We start from the raw sequence: 20,510 nt of genomic DNA, 5'->3' as shown, positions 1-20,510 counted from the left end.
CCTGACACCTTCTTTGCGTTTTATTACCTACAAAATGCAAGCAAACGGCGACTCACGGAATTTGAAATTAAGAAAAAAGAAAATAAGAACTGTTTCTGGTTCTCCTTCAAGGCTTCAACACACTCATTTTCTTGTCCAAAACTCTGTTTTCTCTGTCTTTTCTTGAAGCAGATCCTATCCTTTGCTTTCTTCATCACAGCTTTTTGATTATTCTTTCTCATTACTCCTAAACTTCGGATCTCACTTGAGCATTTTCATTTTTGTCTTCTTGCTTTCTTTGTTTCTTTTTCTCTGTTTCTGCTTTCAAGAAACTTGTAACGGTCTCGACTCTCAACTAGTTACTGGTGAGTTTTCGACTTCAAATGTTGGCTTTCATCAATGTGTTAAAGGTTTCTTTCTTCTTTTTTTTTTTTTTTTTTCTCCAAAAACATGTTTTTTGCTTTTAGTTTTACTTTCATTTGGCTGTCTTTTACTCTTGCTATCACTTCGACATGTGGATTCAATTTGCTCATATCTTTATTCTTCTCAAGATTGTTCGATTGCTGAGAAAACTGTGTAAAAGACAAGGTCTTTTCCCCTGCCTTTCTCTGGAAACAAACAGATCACTGAAGTGTTTAATTATTGACCAAGTTTATTTGTTAATCTATTTTATGCATCAGACAATGTGAAGTTTGATAACAGTTCCTGAATTAAGTTTTGTTTATAAGTGAATTTCATTTACAAATATCGATTCAGCTGTTTCTGTCATAAAAATCTCATCTTAAATAAAATTGATATTTAGTGTTGCTGGGTCTCTCTCTTCACCTTTCTGATTCCTTGTCTTAGCTACCTTGATGAAAGATGCACTTTTTTTTTCAACCTTGCTCCGGAATTTCTGTTAAAATTAACCTTTACTAAGTAATGTTAGTGGGTCTTCCTTTAAAAATTAATTTGATTATATTTTCTTTCCCATGTTAGTGAATATTTCCATGTTTCTATCAAGTTAATTAAGGACGAAACCCAGATTAGCGTGCGTGTGCGTATGAATATTTCCATGTTTTTTTTTATCAAGTTAATCAAGGACAAATTAATAGTTTTGTGGATTTCTTGAGCAGTGTAGACGTATGGAATTGGCTTCTGCTATAATACTATTCTATTTGAATGCAGGGCTGTTCTTTTGTTGGTTGTTTACCAATTCAGCATTTGTTTCTCGATGACTTTTTTCTTCAATTTGACCTTTCAGCATTATATTAGCCAATCTATGGATTTCATTGCAATAAATAGCTATTGAATTAACAATTGAAAGGTCAAATTTTTTGAAAGTCTGCTTTGTTTTAAAACTATAGAGATGAAAATTGAACCCTGCTTTACTTTATATGGCAGTCAATGGATTGGAGTCTTCTATAGCAAATAGAAAAGAACCGAGAAGATGAAAGGGGAGTCATCCGGGTTGATCATTGGAATCTCAATAGGTGTGGTGATTGGAGTGCTTATAGCAGTTTTGGCACTCGTCTGTTTTAGGTACCATAGGAAACGCTCGCAGATAGGCAACAGCAGCTCTAGGAGAGCGGCCACCATCCCTATCCGGGAAAACGGTGCTGATTCATGTACTATATTATCAGACTCGACTCTTGCCCCAGAATCACCTGTTAAATCTGGACGCAATGGCATGTCCTTGTGGCTTGAAGGATTCAAGAAAAACAATATGATGGCCGTCTCTGGAATCCCAGAGTATTCTTACAAGTATGTTTTCCTTTAAACTTTTGCACTATGGCTTTTCCACCATGGCTGAACAGCATATGCAATCTCTTGGTATATAGCTATGGTGTTTTGTGCTCTTTTATAGATTATATCCTTGAACTCGTAATGTGAGTTTTCTAACATCTGTGGCTGTGAAGGATTACTAACATTATATAAAATGGTGACTAAAACTATGCGGTTAATAATTTTGATTCTTTTCTTTCTTTCATTCCATGTTTATAATTTTGTTCCTGGTGCTACTCATGCAGGGATCTGCAAAAAGCAACCTATAATTTTACAACACTGATAGGACAAGGAGCATTTGGTCCTGTTTATAAAGCTCAAATGTCAACTGGTGAGACTGTTGCAGTTAAAGTGCTTGCAACCAATTCCAAGCAAGGGGAGAAAGAGTTTCACACTGAGGTACATTTGGTTAACAGTTAATGTTTCACTTGCATAGGCAAACCAACTGTGTTTTATAAGCATATTACAAGTTGCAAAGCATGTGGCAATAAACATAAACCTTTCTTTTTATATTAAAGCTCAATTAAAAATTGACAACTTGCTCAGACATGTCTTGAGCAGCACTGGATCTGGTTCCTGAATCAGTGACTTTTATTATATGTTCAAGGTCTGACTCTGTCAATTTCCTACCATTGTATAATGATTTTCACTCTATGTTTTCTTTTGAAATGAATGAGAGATGCTGGATAAAGAAAATTTATTAGTGGAAGTTTTCCCATCAGCAGGAAAAAAAAAAATTAAGTCAGGCATAGAAGAATAAGAATAATGAGTAAAACAAGTAGGCAATAGTTCTATCACTGTGAATATTGATATGGCTGGAGCTTTGCACTGAAGTGATGTTAGAAAAAAAGGTAGATTTTGAAATAAAATTGACCAAGAAAGCACCATGGCAAAAATTTGCCTAGTAATTAAATCTATGCTGTTGGAAGGTTTGTTTGATTTGCCCCTCTGCATGACTTCTGCAATTTGAATGCATTTTATGTGTTTTGTTTATATTTATGGATTCACTTATTCCTGTCTCAGTGTTGCTCATCAATTTCAACATTTGAACTCCTTGTGATTATTTTTCAGGTTATGCTATTGGGAAGGTTGCATCATAGAAACCTGGTGAATTTGGTTGGATATTGTGCAGAAAAGGGCCAACACATGCTTATATATGTCTACATGAGTAAAGGCAGCTTGGCTTCTCATTTGTACAGTAAGTAAGCATTAACTCTGTATATGTTAGGAAAATTGATTTACTTTCTGGAACCTGTTGTTGGATAGCTATCCCAAGCATAGTTGCATGATGATTGGCATCATTTAATTACCAGAAACGCATCACTTGTGATTTTTGGACCTGTCATAGCACAGATTTCAGTAATTGAAGAACCGGTTCCTAGTTGGAGTTGTTCCTAAAATGAGAACTTCTTTGTCGTGTATGCATTATCCCAAGTTTTGGAAGGTTCAGCAAGAAAATGAATTATTGCGGATACCATGTGTGAAAATGTGAAACACAATTGAAAGATATCAAATAAGGGTATTCCCAAGTTCTGACTTTGGGTAACGCATAATCTTTTGAATGTTGAAAAAGGGAATGCCCAGTAAGAATAAGGTTTCTTCATTTTGTGTTTATGATCCACTAATTGTCTCATTCCATGGTGAAAAGTTAAATCAAGTTCTGTTCAATTAATAAACATGCCTTTCATTCTCCGTTGATTTTTTTTCCAATTCTACACAAGGTCAAATAGGACGTAAGAGTGTCGATTTGCTATGATTCAAAGGATGTGCACAGAAGTTCATCTTTGTTTCTATTCTTCTAACACTATTACATGATCAAAAGTTTCAAAATTTTAGAAACCTCAAGTCAAGTTCATTCTGAACCTTTTTATTGTATAATCAAATTTAGCATAAAACCTCATACATCTGAAAGTTGAACTGATCCTTTCTTGTGTATATCATCTTTCATAACAACATTGCAAATCAATCATATAATCAATTAGCTATAATTTGCATTCCAATGGTGAAACTAGAATTAGAGAGAAGGCAAATATTTGTTTGCAGCACATTTATATTCTAAATCATATGCCATTTCTGTGAAAAGTTACATGCTTTTCTCTTTTCATGCAGGTGAAAGCCATGAACCATTGAGCTGGGATTTGAGGGTTTATATTGCCCTAGATGTAGCAAGGGGTTTAGAATATCTTCATGATGGGGTAAACTTCGATTTTATTTAGCCAATAGCATGTATGTATATTTGTGCATGCCTGTCTTTCTGCATTCATGATAATAACTTATTAGCTCAATCTCTAATATTTCTTTTTCAATTTCAGGCAGTTCCTCCTGTGATTCACCGAGATATTAAATCTTCCAACATTCTGTTGGATCATTCTGTGAGAGCCAGGGTATGTCTGTCGTGCAATGTCAAATCTTTAACTATTATAATTTTCTTTTTGGTACAATTGACTTGTATTGGGACTGAATTTGAGAGCTTAGATCCTGGAGACAACTCAGTTATAATAATGATAGTCTGAATTTCTGCCTAGCCATCTGCGGAATTCCCTTCTTTTTGTTGATTTTTTGGAGGACCCTGTTAAACTAATGATTATATTTTAAGAATACCCAGTATATTTTATTAGTCCCTCAGCGAGTCCACACTAATTTGTTTTCCCTGGTCTAAGTAGGTAGCAGATTTTGGGCTTTCAAGAGAAGAGATGGTGGACAGACATGCGGCTAATATACGGGGAACTTTTGGATATCTCGATCCTGAATACATATCTACAGGGAACTTCACAAAGAAGAGTGATGTCTACAGCTATGGAGTGTTGCTTTTTGAACTTATAGCTGGCAGAAATCCTCAACAGGGTCTCATGGAATATGTTGAACTCGTAAGTTTTCTATCTCTCTCCCTCTCTCTCTTCCTGAAAATGCAGACATATTTATGCCAACTTTTGTTAACTTAAATGGCTTGCGATGATAAACAGGCAGCAATGAACACTGAGGGGAAAGTGGGGTGGGAGGAAATAGTGGATTCACGTCTAGATGGGAAATTTGATGTTCAGGAGCTGAATGAGGTGGCGACTCTTGCATATAAATGCATCAACCGTGTACCCAAAAAACGGCCTTCCATGAGGGACGTTGTGCAAGTACTCACACGGATTCTCAAACTCAGGCATAATAGAAGGCATCATCACAGAAAATCCCTTTCTGCCACAGCTGATGAGGTTTCCATCGATTTAGACCAACTAGAAATCAAGACTCCAGTCTCCGAATGCCACCGGAGAGATGAGTCCCTGGACAGTGCCGACACTTGTGAAGTTTAGATCATGGTTTGTTCATTTTTTGTCTTTTGGGTTTTGGGTTTTACTGTTTTGTGAAACAATACATGATTTTCCAAAAGGAGTTAGGAGGCAAGCAGATCCATCCTAGTGCTGATTTCTGCGAAGAACTACTGAAAGGATTGAATTCTGTCATGTTGTAAGTTTTTGTAACATAATTTAGGTATTTTTTTTATTATTATTTTTTTACTTTGATGAAATGACGGCTGTCTGATTTTGTACTATACTCTTTCAGAAATGGAATGAAAGAAAAATTACCCTTTTTCTTGTAAATTTTGCTATATTTCTTTTACCCTTTATACCAAGAGTTTTAGCAAATTACATTTCAAGAGTTGATAAGTGGGTTATCTCTCTTTTTGATTGATATATTTCAATTTTTTTGGCATGCCTCATTTTCTATTTCAAATTGAATAGATTATTTAATATAATGTCAATGCAATAAAAATAAACAATTTAATTCATTATTTTGACTTTTAAACATTAATAAAAAATATTAAATATTATTTTAAAAGGCGATATAAGAGTAAGTCCATAAGAAAAATTAAGAAAAAGAAAAAAGTAGTCGCGGGAAAAGGAGAACGGTTAATAAAATGTTTCAACCCAAAGAAAGTCCATGAGCCGCAACTCGCTAAAATCCCTCGTCCCAAAATGTCGTCGTGTATCCATATCCTCTGGAAAGAAGGCGCTCGTTCTCGTCAAAACTCTGCAGCTCCAGGAAAACAAGGAGAAGAAGGAGCAGCCAGAAAATGTCTGCCATGGCTGCACGTCAGAGCTCAATGGCCTCATTTTCTATGCCCAACGCCTCTCTTTTCCCTCAGTTTCCTCTATACCCGTATGTTATCTTCTCCAATCTTCTTCTGCTGCTTAGTGTAGTCTTTAATCTTCTCAGTTCTCTATATATTTGCATTCATATAGATTTTACTTGTCAATTCTCAATTTTGATTTTTTTTTCTTATCGTGGTTGCTTACTTGTTTGCCGCATTTTGGGAGTTATATGTTCTTTGTTGGGCTAATGACTTAATGCATAGAATCCTGTAAAGTAATTATCATTTTGTCCAGCTACATTGTCTTTCATGAACTTCTCGTGGTGATTTCGTCTTGGTTCACATGAAATTGAAGAAATTTCAAAGGTTTATCTTGTTAATGCTCCATTTGTTGGAGTGGGTTATTAGCAATTTCTAAACGAGAGATTTAATGTAAAGGGACACGAGTGGGTTACTAGTCTCCTTGGTGTTAGCTTTTTTGTTGATTATTTATTTATTCCACTGGATCAGATTTCAATTATTTCAGACCACGAACGAATACTAGGCTGACGGTGGATAAAGTTCTGAAGTTTTCTGCTTTTGTGAGTTTGCAGTTTGCTTCATTACGTTGTTGTAGTTTTCTTGTGGTAAAATTTGGAGGTACATGTCTTCTTATTATCTGGTGTGGTGCAGTTGTCATTATTTTGTTCTGCACTGTGGTTATTATTCTGCCTGCAAATTTGCATGTATGATATAAAAATAGTTTTGTCTTACTCTCTCCTTTGGTTTGTTGCTAGAATTATTTTGTTGTCAATCTTATAGGGTTTGTTTGTGGCCTACTGCAATCCACTCATTTTAGATACTACTTCCTGATTGCTATACTTGCTTCATAAAAAACTTTCTGTTTGGTTTACATGCAGGTCAAGTCAGCAGATGATGCATGTCTCCTTGTTGTGAGGATTGGTGGCGTGGACTCTTCTCATGCTAATTCCATGTCTCCTCTCTCTCTCTCTCTGTGTGTGTGTGTGATTTCCAAGGTGTGTTGTAGTTAATGTGCCACTGAAGCTGCTGCAGAGAGACATACTTTTGATAAATATTTGGGAGTCTAAAGGAAGACCAAAAATTGAGTAGTGTATTTTCTGTATCTTGGTTAGTACCTAGTAGCATCAACAACTAGCTGACATTTAGAACACGATGGCTTATGAGTTGACATCCTTACATGAAATCTTTTCTTTTTCTTTTTAATTAATGCACTATTTTGTTTGATGGGATATTATTATTGTACTTAACACTTTGTGGTGATTAATTAACCAGGTTTTGCTGAGCCAGTTTTCCATTTTTCCCCTCTTACGGCTTAAGCAATGGTAGCTGAAGGAATGTAAGCCAAACAGCATTCAATTTTACACAAAATGCATTTTAATGTAGGAGACACAGTTAAAGTAATATACTAATATCTGGAAATGATAAGGGAAAGCTTGGAGAGGTTGGTAGTGTAAGAAATAAATCTGAAGACAAAGCATGTGAAGAGCAGAGAAAAAGGAGAACCTAGCCAGATTATTGAGGTTGTTTCATCTGGTAATCGTTCTAATTCTCTTATTGGTTCATTTTATTTGTCTGTTGTGGTGTGAGAAGTGGACTTCTGAATTTGGCATTGTAGATTGAAGCACCTAGTCACGTTCAAATGTGATGCTGTATTCTAAAGAACAGAATGTAGCAGGATGGGTGCGCCATAAAGTTCTTGACAATGGAAATGGAGTTCTTTATCTCATAAAAACTGGTGAAATAATTAAGAATACAGAGAACTGGACAAAATTGAAGGAAGAGCAGAACAAGAAAATTGAAGTAGTTGCTGCTTCATAGGATTAGGAACACAATGCATGATTTAGCGATTGTTTTAGGTTCTAGAACTCTAAGTGAGTTTAGGGATGGTAAGGAATCCGATATTTTCGAGCATCCAATCTAACCGAATTTTAATAAGAAGGGTTTGAGCAGTTAAAAAAGTAATATTCGTTAAACGATTTGGATCGAATTCAGATTTTATAGATAGATACTGCTATCAAACTCGTTTATATAAATAATTAATTTAATATAAAAAATATATTTTATAATAATATTTATAAATTTTATATATATATTTTTATTTAAAAATTAAAAATTAAAATTTTTTAAAAATATTAAATTTTTTAAATAAAAGTTATTAATAAAAAATATTTTTAATATAAATTATTAATTACAATAAAATTAAAAGAATTCAAATTTTATTCGAATAATACTAATTGAATTTAAAATGAATTCAGATAATTTAAATTAATTTTTAATTAATTTTAAAATTAATTTAGATATTATTAATATAAATTGAGTTCAAATAATTTAATTTATCCTATCCATTTACGTTGAGTTGTGTCTGCTTTTCTTCCTTACAGGTGAAATTATTCTTGTATGGTGCCTTTGCTAATTCACCAAATCGCCATAGCCACTGGATCGTGGTTGTCTGGCTAATTGATAAGATTGGTAACCTAAATATTGTAAGTTGTTTATAGTATCTAATGCGATTTGTTGATAAGTATCCGCAGCAGCTTGCATCTTCATTACTGAAACTGAATTCAAACATTTACATTTGACAGATATGTGATTGAGTTAAACAGTTAGAACAAAATATTAATTTTATTCATCTGGAAATACTCCAGCAGACACTGGAACTGGCCGAGAAGCATTTATCCTAATCAATTTAAGTGCGTCTCAAATTCATGGGTCTGGCCGAAAAACTTGGCATGTTGTGCCCATGTTGTGCCCTTGTAAAATTAGTTCTGTGGCCAAGAAAAAAAACGGCAAGCTGATGAAAGCATATGGGCCAAAGCTGAATTTCTAGAAGAAATATGACCCTAAAGACAAGTCGGACCCCACAACCCAAGAAGGAAAACAACAACCCAAGCCACCAAATCTGACCCTAATGAGAGACTGCAAATGCAACGACGGTAAGAAAGAGAAACTTCTTTAAAAACTCGACCATGGGAGTAAGTTTTGGGTTAGACGAATTGGCCTTAAAATCCAATCGCATACCACCAATTATCAAATTGACAATGACCCTTTTTTTTATTTGACTATTTGACTTTGACATTAATGATAAGCTTCATCTTTTTCTTTGTATTTCTTTGAGGGAACGCAATTAGCAAAAGAGGATCAATTGGGGAAGAAGAGCATGGAATCAAAAGGGGGCAGTGTGGGAAGCTCTCTGCTGGTGCCCTGTGTCCAAGAATTGGCTAAGGAGCATTTGGTTACTGTCCCACCTAGGTACATACGCCCTGATCAAGATCATCCCATCGTTGCTGCTGGGGATGATGCATCATTGCTTGAGGTCCCTGTTATCGATATGCAGAGGTTACATGACCCAGAATCCATGGATTCTGAGCTGGCTAAGCTCCATTCTGCTTGCAAGGAATGGGGTTTCTTCCAGGTATGCGTTTATTCTTCTTTTTCAATGCAAAAAAAAAAAAAAGCAAAACCCAAATCATTACAATCGTTTTCTATGAGATTATTAGTTGACAATGAAGAAGACAAAAAGATTGGATTTAATTGAGACCGAAACCCAATTCAATTCTCATAATTGTTTTCTGGATTCATTGAATGCTTAACAATTTCGTTGGTTTTGCTTTTGCCCGAAATAGCTCTCTTAACCAAGATCGTTAAGAAAATGTACAAGAAAATGCCAAGATCGCTGCTTCTTAAAAGAGAAAAAAAAAATAAAAAGGAAATTTCAAAAAAGAAGGAGCTAATCTTTGGAAAATATTATTCATAAAATTGATAGGAAACTTACAGGAGACGAGAGCTAGCTAAGAAATTTAATGTAAACAATAGAAAATTCTACTTGGAACAACATTGACAGTATTCAATGGGATTGTGATGAATTTTTTCGTTTTTCCATAACTGGTATTACTTAATGTTCAAAATTCAAGCTAAAGTAGCTTGCTTAGTTTTTATGCATGTTTCATTTGCTGAACCATCACAGTTGGTAAACCATGGAGTAAGCTCTTCATTGTTGGAGAGAATAAAGACAGATATTCAGGATTTCTTCAATCTCCCAATGGAGGAGAAGAAAAAATTCTGGCAGTATCCTGGAGAAGTAGAGGGATTTGGACAGGCCTTTGTTGTGGCTGAGGAGCAAAAGCTTGACTGGGCTGATCTTTTCTTCATGGTAACTCAGCCAGTTCATTTGAGGAAGCCCCACTTGTTTCCGAAGCTCCCTCTTCCTTTCAGGTTCTCTCTCTCTCATATTTTGGGCGTATATCATATATGTAAGTTCTATTTGTAAGGACCTTCAACAATTGTAACATGCAGAGACACCCTGGAGAGTTATTCATCAGAAGTAAAAAATTTAGCTGTGAGTGTCCTTGAGCAGATGGCAAAAGTTCTGAAAATGAGAGATGATGAAATGAGAGATCTCTTCACTGAAGGCATCAGGCAAACAATGAGGATGAATTACTACCCGCCTTGTCCTCAACCGGAGAAGGTCATTGGCCTGACCCCTCATTCAGATGGCACAGGCCTCTCCATTCTCCTACAAATTAATGATGTTGAAGGCCTCCAGATTATGAAAGATGGCAAGTGGATTCCTGTGAAGCCCCTTCCAAATGCATTTGTTGTCAACATTGGAGACATTATGGAGGTAATAAGTTATATTGGAGACAATTTGTTGTCAAACAATAGATATTGCAGTGATTTTGGAGAAGTTGCTTTAAAATTAATCTCAAAGAGATTGACTTTTATTTTTCAATAAATCAAGGCTAAATGATTCTGCTAATGATGCTATTACATGATTACAGATCATAACGAATGGCACATATCGTAGCATCCTGCATCGTGCAACAGTGAACTCTCAGACGGAAAGGCTCTCAGTTGTCGCATTTCATTCTCCAAGGTTTGATGGTGAAATAAGTCCGGCGCCTAGCTTGATCACCGAGGAAACACCAGCATTGTTTAAAAGAATCACGGTGAAGGATTTCTTCAAGGGCTTATTTTCTCGTGAACTTCGATCAAAATCTTACCTTGATACGTTAAGAGTACAACCTGGTGAAGAGTAAAGGCTAAATGTATAATAGACGCTTGAGAAATAAGGTCTACAACCTCGTTTGTAACCTCGTTTGTAATGTAACATTATATTATGCTTGCCTTTTCTGTTTTCTTATGTTACCTGTTGTCAATTCCACAATACTGCGGAGCCAAGGCCCAATAATTTATACAAAAGACTCGGCTCAATTAGGTAATATTATAAATATTATTTTATATGAAATAATATTTTAACATAAATTAAATTATATATTTCAAAATAAAAAATTGATAAAATGTTTTCGTACTCTCCCCAAATAATTATTATAAATATTTTATCCAGGCTAATTCTAGACAAGTAATCCGCTCAAAAGATCACATTGAGCGTGGCTTTGACTGACCGTGATGGCCCACCACACGGGCATTGCGCTTGTTTTTCATCAATTATAATAAAGGACAAATTACTACTAAGTCCCTCAATCTGAATGAAATTAATTATCGAGTCTTTCTATTTTTGAATTTTTTATTTTTTAATATTTTCTGTCTGGTTTAAATCAAGTATTTATTTCAGTCAATATATTTAAGTAAGAGGGGAAAAAAAAAGGCTTTTGCAAGAACTAAATTATTCAAGATTATATAATTGCGTTTTTCACGTAAACTAATAAAATTAAAGCTAATAATTGAAATGATTGACATAATTAAAGTGTAATCACAATTAAAATATAAAAATTCATTAATAAACTTTTTAAATTTTAAAAAATTTTAATATATTTTTAAATAAAAAAATTAATTAATGAATTTTTTGATACCATTGATCCAAATAACAAATTGTTCATAATTTTACTGCTTAAACTCCGAACTCCAAATCTGTGTTTGACCAAGACCTGTGATTACCATCATCTTTTAACTGGTCCAGCGGGCTTCTCGTTTCTTTTGGAGCTGGGCTGCTAAATCCATTCCAAATTCTGAGATTTTTGTGTTCTCACCTACCCAGTTTGAAATCAAGAAGTTTGTAAAAAATAATTTAATTAATTTATTAATTCTTCTGTTTAAAATAAAGTAATAATTCTTTTTATTATAAAAAATTTTCCATTAAAAAAAAAATACAAATCCTGAATGATTGTATAAAAGTTTGTAAAAAATTTATTTCAAAGAAAATTTTATCACAATACCACCTGCTTTAGGACTTGATTATATTTTTAACATAAAATACGTTATGTTGGACTTTTGTGTCTTATTTACATGTAAGCAGATTATATAGAGTGAGTAAGGGAAATGTTTTATATTATAATTGTATAAAATGGATCTCTATTGATAATGGTCTGATAGTTTTCACTTGAATTTTCCAGTCAATTTATGGAATCATTATACTGTGGACAGGACTGGAGGTGACAGTTTGAGACTGTTCACAGCTGATTTGCAAAGAACGGTAGCTTTGCTGAGGCTGTCATTGCGCATATCATGTCGCAGTTTCAACCTTCAATACAATTCAGCTTATTTGAAAATAGCAACATTCATCATTCCACTAAACTTACACCTTTTACCATTTCCTTAAACCAGGATGCTTGAAGATTTTACGGTTTGATCTGTTTCCTTAAACATCTGGGGTTTTTATTAATTTGGTATTGAGGCAAAAAAAATTTTGAAAATTTAAATTTTAAATAAAATTAATTATTAATTTAAGATTTAATCGATCACGTGACGGTCAAACTCTGATATTTATAATATCAGCCAATATTTTAATTTTATTAATATATTATAATAATATATTTATATTATATTAATTTAATAATATTATTTATATTATAATTTTTAAAATAATTAATTTTTTTTATAATTTATTTAAAATAAAAATTAAAAATTGATAAAATATAACTTACCATCAAGTTAAGTCTATGTGTTAAATTTATTCAGATTCACTTACTATCAAATTAAATTTATGAGTGCATGTTTTATAATTTTTAATATATTATTATTTAATAATATTTAAATTAAAATTTACTAATATTATATAATTTTAATATTACAAAATTAATATTATATTATAATTAAACGTATAAAAATAATTTAGTAATATTTTAAATATCTATTTAATAATAAATTTTTTTAATTATTTTTCATAATATATTTTATTACTTTTAACATATTAATATAATAATATTGTAATTGTAATTAACTGGTACACGCTTTAATCAATTCATAACTTTAAATTGTTTGTTACTGACTTTTATACTGCCTTATTATGTTTTTTTTTTTTTAGAAAGTTATACTACCTTATTATGTATTAATAATAAAAAATTATATTAAATATAATAATTATTTTTAATTACAGTATTACTATAATAGTATATTTAAAATAATATTAAAATATTTATTATTATAAATAATATTCAAATATTTTAAGTTTAATTTTTATAACTTTAAATATTTATATTAATTAATTCTTGTATAACAGGTTGTTTATAATTAAAGAAATAAATAAATATAGATATTTAATATTATAAAAATTAAATTAAATTTTTATTAAAGTGCTCTCGTACAATTGTAAAAGTACAGTAATTAAAAAATATAATAATTATTTATTAATAAATTTATAATTATATTATTTAATTACATTATTACTATACTAATATGTTAAAAAAATAAAATATACTATGAAAATAATTAAAAATATTTATTATTATAAAAATTATATTATAAATAATATTATCAAATTAATATAATATAAATATATTATTATAATACAATAATTATTAAAAAAATAAAAATATAACAATTATTTTTGAAAAAAATAGATTTATTGGTTAAAAATAATTATCAATTTAAATAGTACATATTATAAAAATATTATTTTTAATATATTATTATAATAACATTTTAATTAAATATTATCGATTATAAATTTATTAATATGTGATTATTATATTTATATATTTTATTATTTTTAATATATAAAAATATTATACAAATTGATAACAAAGAAAATTGTATAGAAAAATATTTAGAATTATGATATTCTTAAATTATTTATAATTTATTAAGAAAAATTAATTAATTAATTAATCTAATTATAAAATAAATTAATTACTTAATTTATTTATCTTTTTTGATGTCGTACACATCTAATTGTAATATTCTTTATTTATATTTCTAAATATTAATATATAAAATATATTAAATATTAATATATTTTATATATTAATATTTAAATTAAAAATATTATTAATATTATATAATTTTAATATTATAAAATTAATATTATTCTGCTATTAAATATGTACGGCTATAAAAAATAATTCAAGATAAATTTAATTTTTATAATTTTAAATATTTATATTAATTAATTATTATTTTCATGAATTATAAAAAATTCAGTAATTTTGTGAAACTCTAATCATAATATAATTAATATTAATATATTAATATATTTTATTATTAATATTGAAATTACTAATATTATATAATTTTAATATAATAAAATTAATACTAGTCAGCTATTAAATGGTTATAAAAAATAATCCAATAAAATGTAAATTCAATCTTTATTAATTTTAAATATGCATATTAATTTATTAATTTATTAATAAATTATTTAATTAAATGATTTTGTACACATATAAAATCAGAATAATATTATAATTTTAAATATTTTTCTTTATAGTTTTTTTATTAATTTTGTAGTATTTTTATATATTAAAAGTAATAAAATATATAAATAATAACTATATATCGATAAATTTATAATTACTATTATTTAATTAGAGTGTTATTATAATAATAAAACATATTATAAATAATGTTATCAAATTAATATAATACAAATGAATTATTATAATATATTAATAATTAAAAATAATAATAATAGAAAAAAGTAAATTTGGCCTGGCACTTTCTCTCAATCTATTGAAATGAATATCGTTTACTAAGAGAATAGATGAGCTCCGGTAGACTGAACTTCACGCTTGACTTTTTTATCGTTCCAGGTATTACAATAAGTATGTAGCTCTTTCTTTTTCTCCTTTTAAGTATTCAATTCCCTTCGTTGGGGTATAGAGTCCCATAGCTGGGTAAGAAGTCAGTGAATTAAAGTCGATATTTAAAAAAATAATAATAATAATTCTTAACGCGCATCTGAATTTAACTGCTACGTGAACGGACAAATTTTAAATTGTCAATTAATTGCTAAAATTTTTTCCCTAAACATTAAATTGGCAAAAACTCCTAAACATCCTCAACCCTTGCTTCAAATTCGAACTAATTGTTTTCAGTTTCACATCCTCCATCAGTATTCTTACTGCAATAGACAGCACTACTGGAAAATGGAAGGCAGAAGATGACTGAATAAGTGGATCATCTTGCAGCCAAAGGTAAATTTTCTTCCCTATCTTTCATTGTTGGTTTTGCTACTTCAAACATTAATTTTCTTCATGAGATTTTTTCAAAGAAATTAAGACTTGGGGTTTAATTATAAGCATGACATCAAGGATGTTATGACAGTTGAACAATAAGCAGAAGGTTCAGCAAGAATTATGACGGGAACCCATAAAACATGCCACCAGTATCTACAAATTAGATCAACTCAAAGTTATGCAGCTTTAATGCAAAAGCTGCTTTCTCCTCCAACCAAACTATTACTACTTTATTATCTTGCATCCTGAAGAATGACTTTCAGTATTTTACAGTGCTCTACAACAGGGCCAATTTTGAGTTATATCCTCTTTGGACAGACGATATTATTAGAAGAGCTCATGAGGTTGCAATCTAATATTTTGGTCCAACACCTCATTCAATTCTAGTTTATCTGATGCTTGTAGGAAAAGGACATGGCTTTGTTGTCAGCCAAGTGTACACATGCTAGTAACATGGCTAAATTTATATCTGGAAGCAGAAAATGAGTAAGTGAGAGAAGGGGGAAGACGGCGGGTGGAAGCAGGAAATTGAGCGAAATGATAAGTGTTTTTTTCCCCTTAAATTTCTGTTGTTCTCAGGGAAAAATGCCATATTATCTCAACATTTTCATAGGACACCTGTACATTTTAATGGTTCCTAGAAGAATGACATGGTAATCTGGAGGGTGGCTCAGCTGGTGGCATCCCACCGAATGAAGAGTAAATCATGGGGGCCATTCCAAGTACACTAAATATCTTCATTTGCTTTCATCTGTTCCCAGAACTACTCCCAAGCAAAAATTTAAGACTAACAATTGAATTCCATTCAATTTTCTTGAATAGTAAATTCAGAGAAATTCTGCAAGTGTTTTGTCTACATTAATGAGGTGCATGTGCCAGCATTAAAAGCTTTACAGATGTTGTAGTTAGACCCTTGCAAAGTGAATAAAAAAGTTACTGTTTGGAAATTCAAGACTCAGGAGAGAGAGAGCGAGAGTAGACACTAACCTTATCTAAATATTAGCAGCTCCTTCACTAATCTGATCTGCACGAAGCTACAGAAGAAAAACCGAAAAGCCAAAAGAAAGATACTAAGCATAAATGCAAATAGGTATCGGAACAGAACTGACAAAATCAATCTGTCATAGAGTGAGCATATAACATCTAAGTTTGGATTAACCTTTGTTTTAACCATAGCCCTCCAACAAGGACCACAGGAAGGCATTACGAAGAATTTATACTCAAAGTTGTGTTGAATCAAGATGGGTGACCATAAACCTTCTGCTTGAAGTTTTAAACAATTATTGAACTTGCATATAAACCAATGCTGCTTCATTACATTTGAAATCATGTTGCCAGCTCATAACTGAGGTGGGACGACTTCAATTTCATGGTGACTTGATGCCAGTTATGTTTAATTTTAATATCATATGAAGTTAAATTGTTTATTCAGCATAGCCATAATTCAATTTCTTCATCTGTATACAGATGACCGTATTCTACTTAACTGCTGAATTGTCTCCACGTGCCGTTGCAGGTATTGTTTGTCATAAATATGAAGAGCTAATAGCTTAAAAAGGGAAAAGATAAACGAGACTTGAATGTAGAGTAAGAAATTACAGAAGCATAAGTTATGCTAATGTAATAAAGGATAATACAACTACACTTAAAAAAAAATAATAAAAAAGCCAAAACAAATTGATATAACAACAAGCGACAGAAGGATTATGAGAAGGAGAAACAAAATCTTCCTACCAGAAGATTCAAACTGAAAGAATCTTCTATCAATAGATTAAAAAACGGATTCATAGTTCTTTTACTTTCTTCAGGGTTTGCAGATTACCACAAAGCAAGGAAGGAGAGCTCTAGGATTTAGCAGATAAAGCTCCTCAATATTTGAGTAGAGACCAACTTTCCCTGCCAATGAATCAAACCCTGTTTGGCCTGATATTTCTTGTATATTATCCAGAGGCCTATGAACTCTTCCAGCTATTACTCTGCACACTATCAAAGCTTTCCTTGTACATGGGTCTTCTTCAAATATTTCAATAGATTCAAAAGCTCTGCCGCTAGTAGAAGTTGTGAAAACACCAATTCCGCCTTTAAGCTCCTTCTTGGCAGAGAACCCATTTCTAATAATTCGACAAACACAGCATTTCTCAGATACACATAAACTTGAGCACCCGTTTAGGCCGAGATTGCATGCAACTGTGGTACCGTAGAATCTCAAAAGTTCGTTTCCATCAGCAATACACCGAGGGTGTTTCTTAGGGAGTTTGCTGGCCTTAATTTTCACCATCTCTCTATATTCTTCAAACCGAGCTAGAGTTTTTTGCATATTGTGAACTTTCAATACTCTCTCAATTCTACCACAATGGTTTTCGCTCTTTAACCAACTTGTCCGGCAAATTATTTCAACTATCTTTCTTGATAAGTCACCTTCCACAAGTTCAGTGACTGTCAAGGAGAGTAATCAAATGAGGTGCTGAAAGAGAAATCTACTTCAAAGCATCTAAAATTCAGCAAACCACTTAGCAAAAATTGACATGCAGAGCTACCAAATCCAAATTAAAATAATATCATAATAACAAGATATAAATAAAGGGGGAAAAGGGTCGCCCAAATCTGTGGTCAAAAGAATGTAAATGAGTTGATACTGTGAGGATAAGAGAAAAAGGAAGAGGCAGAAGCACTGCAGCAATCCACAAATGTGCTTTGGACAAAAAATGCAAATAATTCCCAAAAATAAAACCCCATAACTTGGAAACTGACTGAAATGAAGAGTAGTCACTCACCAGCATGTTTTGAGAGATGGTGATTTTCAGCAGCTTCCCATTTGGTAAACTGCTCTCCGCATTTATGACAAGTGATTTTAGATGACCTATTAGAATCTGTCTCCAGGGAGATCCTAGCGATTGAATGTCCACCACCGCCCAAAATGCCAGACCCTCCAAATCCAGACACTTCCCTTTCAGATAAAAGAAATGGAGACTTTCTTGGAGGAGTAGCTGAGCTTCTAAATGAAGGATTGAAGTAGTGCATTGTTGGGTGCCCTCCAGGTCCAGGTGTACCAGGCCTTAAGGTACCCACAAAAGTTGAATCAACACCACCATGGTTGCCAGCACCAGTACCATTACTAGCATTATTAGCAGCATTACCAATCCCTTCTTGGAACCCGCCAAAACCAGTGATTTTGAGCTCACACCTTGAGTTACTCAAAATAACTTCATGGGTTATTGGGTTAAGGAACTCACTGCTTCCTATGGATCTTGGGCTGCAACTTGGTGGCTTCTCTGTGTGCCTTTTGCTTCCATGGATGACATCTTTGAGATTAGCTATGGACCTTGAACACCCGGACCTGCCTGCTTTTCTTGTCAAAATTGTGCTCAACTGCTTCCTTGATTTTGGGTCATGAACTTCTGATGGCTCTGATTGGCAGTGTAGAGATTTCTTCAAAGAGAACCACACTGTTGGCATACTTTACCTTGCTATCCTCTCCACTTGCTTTTTTCTTGAGCTAAGCTTTAAAGGAAGTTACAGAAATCACAACCACTCAATGTAAACACACTTCTTCTCCATTTTCCATTTTCCTAGAAAGCTTATCACTTTGCATTAATTACCTTTTCATTGCTTTTCCACCATGGAAACTGAAAAGAAGAATCTGAATATACCATTAGCCTCTATGTGTACTACTTTCTAGTTCTGTTAAAAAGCTTTCTCTTTATGCAATTTCCTTCTACTCGGAAAAATCAAGCAGTCAATACAATATAAAGATGCTTGAAGCATTGAGAAGGGGGCAAAAAAAAAAAACAAACTTTATCATGAACCACCAAAAAGAATCCGAAAAATTCAAGCACACTTGTTCTGTGTGCATTTCATATTGAGAACCACATAAACTTCATCCCATTGAGCAAAAGTTGGAGCTTTTAGTAAAGTCTGTTTTCATGGAAGAAGGAGAAGAAGAGAGATGGACTCAAAAACAAAACGAAAGGACAAGAAATCCCATTATAAAAGAAAAAGACAAAAGAAAAATAGAAATTGAGAAACGTAGAGAATCTTTGGTCCCTGGATAACATGACAACCCAACATATGAAAGAGAGGGGGGGAAAAAAAGCCAGATGGGATGGATGACACTATTAAATGGCATTTACTGTACAAGGAAAAGTGAGAAAAATTAGTCACAGAAATAGGTTTTTTATGTCATGTCTAGTTTTTATTTTAGATTTTGGAAGGAATAAGCAAGGTACAGTAATTTAAAATAAGTACAAAGCCATCTTTTTAATTAGCTGAAATGAGTAAACTCCATGTGTAAACAAAATTTTATAGTTAGAGTCCAAAGGTTGAAGCTGATGTTTACCATTTTTGTTTCTCAAGGGGCAAAAAAAAACATGAAAATTTTCAATTTTTTGGCACATATATTAAAAACATTAATGCAAGACAATGAATTGTTAATTTTCAAAGAACCAGAATTGCCCTAATCATGCATCAGGCAATTTCATTACTTGGAGCATAGAAAATCGGACTGCATTCCAAGTGGATTTTGTTCATTTGTGAAGAAAGAAAGTGATCCCCATGAGTGATGGTCACAAGATGAGAGATGAAAATTTTTTGTAGTTGAAAAAAGATGAGGCTAAAACGAAAATGGATTTTATATGAAGAAAGTGATGGTGGGGTTTGAAAAAAAAGAAGATGAGAAGTATGGGTCGCCCCCATAAACATTAACAGACAAGACAAAAGGATTTTCTGTGTTAGATAGCTGCATTTAGGCAGAGCTGAAACAGACAAGCCAAGAATGTGCAGCAATTAATTACTTTTGTATATTTACTAATTTACAGTTATTATATATAAATATATATGAATCCTAGTGATGGGTGGAGAATTGAATTTGATAGAATCATTCAACAGTTATTTTATTATTATTAATGATGTTATTGTTCAAACAATCTCAATAATCTTAATTATATTAAAGACATTAGAGTATTATTTGTAGGCTGATGGTTGACTGAATTAATTCAACCTTCATCAGATCACTAAGACTATATTTGATTAGGAGGTTAACTTTCCGAAAAGTATAAAATGTTGATTTTCTAATTAATATAAAATAAAAAGTTGTTTTGTGTTATTTCTCCTTTATAAAAGAAGTAAATCCCCAATCAACTAACTTCAAATTACTTTTCTTATTTTATATTTAAATATTTAAATAAAATTAATAGAAATGATAAATAATGATGTGTACAAAAATTTATGATATAATTTTATTTAAGTTATATATTTAT

The 20,510-nt window shown here is 31.9% G+C and overlaps 3 protein-coding genes across 3 annotated transcripts; 2 read left to right on the top strand and 1 right to left on the bottom strand.

Annotated features, from left to right (window-relative positions):
• The first annotated feature begins 36 nt into the window (after positions 1 to 36).
• On the top strand, positions 37 to 7,052 carry LOC110601681 (calcium/calmodulin-regulated receptor-like kinase 1). The gene is made up of 9 exons (XM_021738910.2): positions 37 to 344; positions 1,363 to 1,722; positions 1,989 to 2,142; positions 2,815 to 2,941; positions 3,853 to 3,938; positions 4,056 to 4,127; positions 4,407 to 4,610; positions 4,707 to 5,892; positions 6,724 to 7,052. Exons 2-8 carry the CDS (start codon positions 1,409 to 1,411, stop codon positions 5,043 to 5,045), a joined length of 1,296 nt encoding a protein of 431 aa, XP_021594602.1. The 5' UTR covers positions 37 to 344; positions 1,363 to 1,408; the 3' UTR covers positions 5,046 to 5,892; positions 6,724 to 7,052.
• A 1,459-nt stretch (positions 7,053 to 8,511) lies between these two features.
• Positions 8,512 to 10,985, top strand: LOC110601682 (protein SRG1). Its single transcript, XM_021738911.2, has 4 exons — positions 8,512 to 9,257; positions 9,810 to 10,057; positions 10,139 to 10,466; positions 10,624 to 10,985. The coding sequence occupies exons 1-4, from the start codon at positions 9,003 to 9,005 to the stop codon at positions 10,879 to 10,881; spliced, it is 1,089 nt and encodes a 362-aa protein (XP_021594603.1). The 5' UTR covers positions 8,512 to 9,002; the 3' UTR covers positions 10,882 to 10,985.
• Positions 10,986 to 16,803: 5,818 nt separating this feature from the next.
• LOC110600779 lies at positions 16,804 to 19,293 on the bottom strand. Its single transcript, XM_021737645.2, has 2 exons — positions 18,030 to 19,293; positions 16,804 to 17,691 (listed from the first exon to the last, which is right to left on the bottom strand). Exons 1-2 carry the CDS (start codon positions 18,709 to 18,711, stop codon positions 17,060 to 17,062), a joined length of 1,314 nt encoding a protein of 437 aa, XP_021593337.1. The 5' UTR covers positions 18,712 to 19,293; the 3' UTR covers positions 16,804 to 17,059.
• Between the last annotated feature and the right edge of the window lie 1,217 nt (positions 19,294 to 20,510).

Source organism: Manihot esculenta, chromosome 15, assembly GCF_001659605.2.
Source record: "Manihot esculenta cultivar AM560-2 chromosome 15, M.esculenta_v8, whole genome shotgun sequence".
Taxonomy (NCBI): Eukaryota; Viridiplantae; Streptophyta; class Magnoliopsida; order Malpighiales; family Euphorbiaceae; genus Manihot; species Manihot esculenta.
Note: the sequence above shows the minus strand (reverse complement) of the source record. Positions and strands in the feature narration are given on the sequence as shown.

Bases quoted from the DNA above. Each gene is read 5' to 3' on its own strand.
- LOC110601681 (XM_021738910.2), top strand. From the start codon at position 1,409: ATGAAAGGGGAGTCATCCGGGTTGATCATTGGAATCTCAATAGGTGTG. The intron at 1,723-1,988 runs GTATGTTTTCCT...CTACTCATGCAG, and splicing joins ATCCCAGAGTATTCTTACAA to GGATCTGCAAAAAGCAACCT. The intron at 2,143-2,814 runs GTACATTTGGTT...ATTATTTTTCAG, and splicing joins AGAAAGAGTTTCACACTGAG to GTTATGCTATTGGGAAGGTT.
- LOC110601682 (XM_021738911.2), top strand. From the start codon at position 9,003: ATGGAATCAAAAGGGGGCAGTGTGGGAAGCTCTCTGCTGGTGCCCTGT. The intron at 9,258-9,809 runs GTATGCGTTTAT...GAACCATCACAG, and splicing joins AGGAATGGGGTTTCTTCCAG to TTGGTAAACCATGGAGTAAG. The intron at 10,467-10,623 runs GTAATAAGTTAT...ACATGATTACAG, and splicing joins ACATTGGAGACATTATGGAG to ATCATAACGAATGGCACATA.
- LOC110600779 (XM_021737645.2), bottom strand. From the start codon at position 18,711: ATGCCAACAGTGTGGTTCTCTTTGAAGAAATCTCTACACTGCCAATCA. The intron at 17,692-18,029 runs GTGAGTGACTAC...TCTCCTTGACAG, and splicing joins CCATCTCTCAAAACATGCTG to TCACTGAACTTGTGGAAGGT.